Here is a 9,505-nt window from a genome sequence, read left to right as displayed (position 1 = left end):
GCAGTACTGTAACAGCTTTTCGAGATAAAGCTTCACAGATGTAAGATGCGGAAAATCCTATTATTGGACGAGGAAAACTCAAATTTTGTCAAGTGCCAGAAAAATTTACAGAAAGTTTAAAGTAGTGACAAGTAGCCGCAAGGCTAAACAAGGTAAACTCTTCAACTCAGGTGATATTAGTAAAAAAAGTTACAAAACATGAAAGAAAGAATAGGCTTCCATTATTCTAAGCACTAGCCGTCAGGCTCGCTTCGCTCGCCATATCCGTCTAGCCAGGGGGCTCCGCCCTCTGGACCCCCGACTGGATCGTCCAAGAATGAGATCAGCAGGCTCGCTACGCTCGCCTGCATTTTTTATTTGAGCATTTTTATCATATGTTAGGACAATCCAGTCGGGGGTCCAGACTAAACGTCTGTCTAAACGGATATGGCGAGCTAAGCGAGCCTGACGGCTAGTAATATAATATTCCCAGGATTGAAGTAGCAGTGCCCAATCAATTTTTCCGCGATAAATGCATTTAAATCTTCAACTTGGTGCCAACCTAACAAAGTCAACTCAACTTAATGCCAACCTGGCAAAATTATTAATTTAGTTGCCAGTTAACAACTGTTTCGAAGTGGTACTCTATCTAGATTATAGTTGTATAGTAACATATGATATGGAAATTAAGAGATTGGGAGAAGAAGAATATACATGCTAAAAGACGAACTTTAACCCCTTAAAAACAACCCTTAGAGTTAAAATATTGTCAAAAGATTTCTTAGTGCGCCTCTAAAGGGCCAACTGAACATACCTACCAAATTTGAACGTTTTTGGTCCGGTAGATTTTTAGTTATGCGAGTGAGTGAGTGAGTGAGTGAGTGAGTGAGTGAGTCAGTCAGTCAGTCAGTGAGTGAGTGCCATTTCGCTTTTATATAATACTAGCCGTCAGGCTCGCTTCGCTCGCCATATCCGTCTAGCCAGGGGGCTCCGCCCCCTGGACCCCCGACTGGATCGTCCAAGAATGAGATCAGCAGGCTCGCTTCGCTCGCCTGCATTTTTCATTTGGGCATTTTTATCATATGTTAGGACAATCCAGTCGGTGGTCCAGACTAAACGTCTGGCCAAACGGATATGGCGAGCGAAGCGAGCCTGACGGCTAGTAATATAATATCCCCAGGATTGAAGTAACAGTGCCCAATCAATTTTTCCGCGATAAATGCATTTAAATCTTCAACTTGGTGCCAATCTAACAAAATTATTAATTTAGTTACCATTTAACAACTGTTTCGAAGAGGTACTCTCTATAGAATAAAGTTCTTGTCTATATTAACATATGGTATGGACAAAGTCAACTCAACTTAATGCCAACCTGACAAACTTATTAATTTAGTTGCCAGTTAACAACTGTTTCGAAGAGGTACTCTATCTAGATTATAGTTCTATAGTAACATATGATATGGAAATTTCAATTATAATATTATTATTAAGAGATTGGGAGAAGAAGAATATACATGCTAAAAGACGAACTTCAAACCCTTAAAAACAACCCTTAGAGTTAAAATATTTCCAAAAGATTTCTTAGTGCGCCTCTAAAGGGCCAACTGAACATACCTACCAAATTTGAACGTTTTTGGTCCGGTAGATTTTTAGTTATGCGAGTGAGTGAGTGAGTGAGTGAGTGAGTGAGTGAGTGAGTCAGTCAGTCAGTGAGTGAGTGCCATTTCGCTTTTATATATATAGATAGATATAGATTAAAAATATGGGAATCCGTTAATTTTTGTATTACAAAAAGTGTGTAACACTTGATGGAAATACAATATTCCATCAAAATCAATAAAAACATGAAGTAGGCTACCCTTTTTATTTGAAACATTTTAAAAAGTGTACTTCTTGTTTTCCTATTAATATTTTTTTTTTATTAATTTTAATAAAGTAGCACATACAAGTGAAATATCCAATCATTTTCCAAATATCCCATCATTATTTCAGAAGCAATTCATTCGTCTGAATATGTTCTATTAATATTCATGATTCAAATCTGAAAAATGTTTCCTTGCAAAATCAGTGAACCCAAAAAATAAAAATATAAATCTGAGAGTACCCTTATTTTTAAATTCAAGGACTTGAAAATGGCATTAGTAGCCGAAACATGTCGTGACGAAATAATTTAAAGAGGGTACTCAGGTTTTATATTTTTATTTATTTTTAAAAGTGGCCCTAAAGAAGAAAAGACAATCAGTTAACCTCTATGCTTGGAAGTTTCTTATATTCCTTCTTATATTTGAGTTACAATTCAACATTTGGGTGGAACTGAAGAATACAGTACTTTGATGGTGATACATTCACTTTGCAGGGACATAAACATAAATACAATAATATTTGTTGTGAAGCTGTATTTTCCTATACTGAAGGATTCATTATATACTGTGAATAAATTGTAAATAGTTACCGCCTATTGCTATAAGTGAGGAGTATTATGAAAATTTATAAAAAAAATATTACACAACAAATATTTCAATAAATAGATTTATTTGTCCATAAATAATTTTACAGCCCGTTTTCAACGGAATAAATAATGTCATCGTAATGCATTTTTATGCTTTATTTTATGTACAAACATCTTTCATATTATATACAAGCTCATTCAATAAAAAACTAACTAATCAATCATACTCTTCTTATTGTCAGCAATCATTGTACACAATCATACTCTCCCATTAAATACAAGAACTGTTAAGGCTCAATGTACCCTATGAAAATTGAAGCTCTCTCAAAAACTACAAAACTTAAAATTATTCAGCAACATGATATTGAGGGAATTGGAAACGCTGAAATTTGTAGAGGATTAATAATTCTTATATTCAGAATCTATAATATACTTTTATAATGTATTTTCATATAGTGTTATTTTTTATGTAATTTGTATCACGTAGACTTTGAGCATAAAGTCTGAGAGCTTTCGATGGAATCCAGTTTAATTTGAAATCATACAAATTGTCAGCAATATTTTTAAGAATATTCCACTATGATAGTAGAGTTTACAAAAATCGACTCAGCAATTAATAAAAATTTCAGCTCATATATTGTGAATTCAACCAATTTAATTACTGGAAATCTGTACATGAAGTATTAATCTGGCAATAGAGATATCCGTGAATTGAATGTTGGAATATGAAGTTGTATCCCCTTTCCAGTTTCCAAAAATAGTAACTAAGTTATATATTTTACCTGTATTGACGGGAAGTATTGATATGTTTGAATATTTAAGAGGCTCAATATATAATCATATCTACATGGCATGACTTGATCTCCAAGATATGAATAGTACCTATTGTATAACAGCGATTCATAATATTTAATTACATAAATTGGAAGCACAATTTCTAAATGTTTCACATGAAATGGAATTATGCTATGAATAATACTAGACCTACTGTATTTCTCCAGGATTTTTATGAGTTCAGGTTCAGTAAAAAATAATAACCAAAATGTCTTCATAATAATATATGACACGAAATAATCTTCATAATAACAATACACGATAGGTCTATGCCTTCTATAAGAAGTAGATACAGTACCTACTGTTTCTCTTTGGAATTTTGTCATACTTAATTTCAGGTGCATCATACAGTTAGTTTCTTGTTCTTCAAAACGTAGTTTATTAGATCATAGGAAATAACTAATAGACTACCCTTGTAAATGTTTAAAATATTACAAAAGTACTAGAAAGTTATTTTCTATAATATTGAGCATTCAAGTAGCCCTGTTGAAATACTCTGTTTTGTTAAATAATGTCATGTTTGATAAACAATCAGAGGCACAATTTTTTCATGACCTTAATTACTAGACCTTACACACCAACACATAGACTCACACATACAAACAGACTCACACATAAATACTGAATAATACTAAATATATTGACTTTGTTTTCATTCGTTCATGAAAGTTCATTTTATGTCCTAAAACGAGACATACTGTTACAAAGTGTGGCCACTTTTCTCACCGGGCTGGCGAATTATAAACACAACACAAAAATATCATGTAACACATAGTTCCTTTGGTGTACATCTCAACCAACTTCAAAATGTCCGTCAATCAACTTCACAATAATTTTTTCAATAAATGTGAGAACCTTCATTCAATAATCAACAAATGTGAGAATTAACCTTCATTCAATTAATAATGTTGGAGTGTATTTGTCGATTATTGAATGGATGAATATTGGCAAGTGTGATAGTTGATCGTGGTTAAATTTGACGGCGATCATCGCTCAGTGTTGATGTTGCATGATGAGTAGGACCTGAGGCAGTCCTTGAATTCCTGACCATCTCGCGCGGCTTGCATGTACTTGAAGTATCGCACCACTGAGGGGTTCATACTTGTCGGCTTCTTCAGCTCTGACGGCTCCCTGAAAAACATCCAAATTATCTCAATCAATCAATCATTCAATAATTATTTTATTCAGGTTATATTTCAATAAAATATTCACTTATTCAAAGTGATTTACACTTGGAACACTTTTACGACATACACGTCTAAATTTCAGTGAATATCGCAGGGGTACTCACAGGGGGGGGGGGGCAGAACGCAGACAGGGGTGGGCACCCCTGAATAACAATACACTTTTATGCCCGGTTGCATAAATTTCTGTTGAGTTTCAACTGTGATTAAGTCTAACAGATGAAACGCTTTATACGATTGTTTTATTCTATGACTCTATTCAAGGACGTTTTCCTCTTCTCTGATGGATTCTCTTGGCATTCAAACATCAAATCCAATCGCTGTTGAAATTAATCAAAATTTTGCGCAACCAAAGCCAGAGGGTTGAAGCTGAGTGTTAAAGATAGACGTCAAATCCTATTAATGAATAGAAGCAATCTAAGAAATTCCTATGAATGTCACTCTATATGAATAATAATAATAATTGTCTCTTTACTTGCTCCACTCTAGTTAGATGGATTGTCTTTATTCCTCTACTTGTTCATTCTCTACTTAATTGATTATCCGCAATGCGAGAATAATCTTCCTTGCATATTAAAATAATTTACTCTACTTGATTCCATATCTTTCCTGTTTCCATTCAACATAAATTCATTTACCTATAAGTAGGCCTAGGCATTCAGATATGTTCGTTTGAGACTTAGCAAAAGAGAATTCCTCGAAAAATCAGTAAGCTACAATTTCCTAAATTAGTAAGAAATGTTGACAAATTCTTTGAACCTTTTCATGTGGATTGTTCAGATATCAGAAACGTACAACATGCACTATTCTAGTCTTTTGGAGTAGGGTACACAAAAATCAATTGGAACTTCAATTAGCCTACTGCAAGAAGTCACCTTATTTCATCGATAGTCTTGAAAACTTCATAGGAATACAAATAGTGCACAATAGTCTTCATAGAAATCTATACTATAAATCCAGTTACACACACACATCGATTTTTGGACGTACGATTTTTTGCCGTCCTTGTGAAATCTACAAACTTGAACGTAACTTGACAAATGTTTATGTTGAGTTTAACATAATCAGTTTAATCTAATAGATTTATAGGGACAGCAAAAATGGTACGTCCAAAAATCGATGTGTATCTTGAGGCCCGGTTGCACAAGATTCTATTGAATTTTAATCATGATTAAATTCAACAAGAACCAATCAGAGAAGGTTTTTCTGAAAACGCTGCTCTGATTGGTTCTCGTGGCATTTAATCGGGGCTAAAAGTTAACAGACTTGTGAAACCCGGTGTTAGTTTTTAGACAGCATTAGTGCACTATTGGGGATTTCTTCAAGAAACAAAATAGAATGAATTGGATATCGTTTTAGTCTGTTGGCTACTTTTGATTGATGGCCTAATTGCGCGAAACTGAACGATATGTATCACGTGGCAATACATAAATACAATCACAGTTCAGATAAGGTGCGTCTTGCTACGCCTCTGTTTACACGTAGATTATGTTTGCACACTGCAACCAACCGGTTGTGTCTCCCCGACCCACTCATCTCCAGGTCACAAGGTCTCCGAGACCTTCCCGGTCTCAATGACCCAACGATCACTTATTTGCCGTGTCACTGCCAATACCACAATTCTCTGTCGAGCCCAGATTGCGGAAAAACATAACAGCATGACCGAAAAACCAGCATATCTAACGGTGCATTCAACACATCCTTTTCGGGGAACAAGTTTTCGGTCAAAAATATGCAGACAACTAATCGGTTACCGAACAAATTTGGAGTCTTTCATTCAGAGTCGACTCCTTACAAGCCAAATTCCAGTTGAGAAAATACATAAACTTGTAATCAGTTATCAAACAGATTTGAATTTCATTCTATAAGTCGACTTCCTCCCAATTCAAGTTTACGATGAAACATATGCTGGATCCTCCTATCAGTTGCCGAATTTGTAATTCATTCTAGTCGAGATCTTCCCAAGCTATGCGATAATTTTCATAACACGTTTAGTGGAATCTGAAGTGATATCAATATAACAGTCGTGTTAGTGTTATACCTATTACGATGTGTGACTACGTGATCATTTGGTAACCCAAATAGTGGAGATTAGAATAACCCAGAAATAACGAGTTTCGTGAGATTGAATGTGACGTCAACGCTTCTGTTATGTGAAGTAGTAATATTGATATGTGTTATATGCTGAAGACCGAATAGTATAGATTAGCCATGAGCATAACCCAAAAGTTCTTATAACGTGTTTGGTGGAATTCAAATGACATCAATACTCTTATGTTATACTAGTAGTTCTGTGAGCAGTAGACCTCGTGCTCAGTAAGTTACATTGACCTGTTGTTATGTTTTCTCAAAAATTAATAAATAATTCATCAATTTAAAATGTCTAGAAGAAATCCTAAATAAATATAGAGCTTTCTGTCCTATCGTACCGTGACGTGTCGCCCGGAATGTGAGTGTGAGCGCTGTTATCAGGTCTGACTGCAACTGTCTACAACATTGATGGAAAGATACATTTTCAAGATGTTCGATGTTTTTTACCCCTTTAATGTCAAACTTTTACGTATTAATTTGAGCTAGAATTGAACTGTTCATAAACCAGTTAGATACGAGCTCATTAAAACGTTGATGGAAAGATACATTTTCAAGATTTCCGATGTTTTAGAACGGGTAGTATTATAGTCAACTGCCAACTAATGTTGATGGAAAGATAAATTTTCAAGATGTTCGATGTTTTTGAACGGGTAGTATTATAGTCCACTAGACAGCTGATTTATGATAAATAATTCCATAGTCTGATTTTTACTCTAATATTGGCGTATGAAGGAGGCTCCTTTTTCCTTTTATATTATCCTTGAAATGCAAAATTTCCAAAAACCTTGTATATACGTCGACGCGCAATTTAAAAAGGAACATACCTGTCAAATTTCATGAAAATCTATTACCGCGTTTCGCCGTAAATGCGCAACATAGAAACATATAAACATTCAAACATTTAAACATGTCGACTTGAATCTTAGACCTCACTTCGCTCGGTCAATTACGGGTGTTACCTTCAACCCGAATAGGTCATATAACTCGGCAGTAGTCCAGGTTAACAGGCTTATCAAAATCTCGGTTTGGGAGGAAATAAATACTGAATGGATTGAATTCACTAATAACTGAATATTGAGGCGAGGTGGAATCTTCCTGCAAAGGGCTCCCCACCAACAAAAACCCATACAAATGTATTTTTTACAGGATTACCGATGGCAAAAAATTCGGACATATAAAGGTTTTGTGAGAACTAAGTTATACATTTCTGGACTCTTGAAAATATCAAATTGCGTAGATTTAGGCTATGATACCCTTTCTACCACTCAACAGTTCCCTGCTCCGAACATTGCTTTTCTCATCCTGGACTCATAGTGAGATTCATGTTTTAATGGCAGTATTTGATGGTGTTGCTATCCTTGTCTGCCATTCAAAAAACAGATAGCGCTATCCTTCTCTAGCTCCGCAACGTTGCCAAATAACTTTGTTGTAGTTCAGACACTGTGTTACTTGTAAATATTTGGAAAAAACACTCACTTTTGTTGGAGTATTGAGGAAATTGCATTTCACTCCTGAAGTCCAATTTAATTTAAATTGATCATTTATGAGATAAAATAAACTTCAAATCGAATCCTAATATTTTCCCACATTTTGGCCACACAGTCCAACCCATAAGAGCAAACGCCTCTGGTGTCAGGCTGATGAAGCTCCTCTTCAGGAGTGAAATGCATTCCTCAATACTACAATAAAAGTGAGTGTTTTACTTTCCTTGCCCTACTACCATAGGTAAGGAAAGTATTGCTTTCCAAAAAAAATTAAGGTACCCCAATTTCAAGTTTTCTATACGTTTCAAGGTCCCCTGAGTCCAAAAACATGATTTTTGGGTATTGGTCTGTGTGTGTGTATGTGTGTGTGTGTGTGTGTGTATGTGTGTGTGTGTGTGTGTATGTGTGTATGTCTGTGAACACGATAACTCCATTCCTAATTAACCGATTGACTTGAAATTTTAAACTTAAGGTCCTTATACCATGAGGACCCGACAATAAGAAATTCAATAGAATTCAATTCAAGATGGCGGAAAAAATGGCGGATAATTACTAAAAAACCATGTTTTTCACGTTTTTCTCGAAAATGGCTCTAACGATTTTCTTCAAATTTATACCATGGATAGCTATTTATAAGCCCTATCAACTGAAATGAGTCTCATTTCAGGAGCTCCGTAATATTATTGAGAAAAATGGCGGATAATGACTAAAAAACCATGTTTTTCACGGTTTTCTCGAAAATGGCTCCAACGATTTTCTTCAAATTTATACCATAGATAACTATTCATAAGCCCTATCAACTGGCATGAGTCTCATTTCTGGGAAAATTTCAGGAGCTCCGTAATATTCTTGAGAAAAATGGCGGATAATGACTAAAAAGCCATGTTTTTCACGGTTTTCTCGAAAACGGCTTTAACGATTTTCTTCAAATTTATACCATGGATAGCTATTTATAAGCCCTATCAACTGACATGAGTCTCATTTCTGTGAAAATTGCAGGAGCTCCGTAATATTCTTGAGAAAAATGACAGTTACTAAAAAACCATGTTTTTCACGATTTTCTCAAAAACGGCTCTAACAATTTTTTTCAAATCCATACCCTGTATAGTTATTTATTAGCTCTATCAACTGACATGAGTCTTTTTCCTGGGGTACTAATGGGGGGTCCACCCAATCCTTGAGAAATGGACTTTGTAACCTCCTTCTCGTGCATGAGGTAGGTAGGAACACGGTTTTTACTTTTTCTTCTTCCATATACCGTGGGTAGGTAGAGCAGTTTATAAAAAGAACACAGTCATAGTCAAGATATTTCATCTGTAGAACAGCTGTTTTGACGAATTTAAAAAAAACATCGAATTTCACAATATTTACATAAAGGAAAAAGTAGGTACTCTGAAAACAATTGTATATACACATATACAGTAGTCTGATCGTAGTTGCAAATATGTTGCCGTCAATCTTCATTATGTATTTCTCCTAAATTA

The 9,505-nt window shown here is 35.0% G+C and overlaps 1 protein-coding gene across 2 annotated transcripts in view; it reads right to left on the bottom strand.

The window, feature by feature from the left end:
- Positions 1-2,492: 2,492 nt before the first annotated feature.
- The window catches only part of LOC111053609, a 73,362-nt gene continuing 66,349 nt past the window's right edge, over positions 2,493-9,505 (bottom strand). For both annotated transcript variants that reach the window (XM_039419597.1, XM_039419598.1), the window contains exon 6: positions 2,493-4,393. In XM_039419597.1, the coding sequence (XP_039275531.1) occupies positions 4,249-4,393 (145 nt within the window). In that variant the 3' untranslated portion in view covers positions 2,493-4,248. The remainder of the gene's footprint in view (positions 4,394-9,505) is intronic.

Source organism: Nilaparvata lugens, chromosome 1 (genome assembly GCF_014356525.2).
Source record: "Nilaparvata lugens isolate BPH chromosome 1, ASM1435652v1, whole genome shotgun sequence".
NCBI classification, from domain to species: Eukaryota; Metazoa; Arthropoda; class Insecta; order Hemiptera; family Delphacidae; genus Nilaparvata; species Nilaparvata lugens.
The sequence above is the reverse complement of the archived record's forward strand: the minus strand, read 5'-3'. Positions and strand labels throughout refer to the sequence as shown.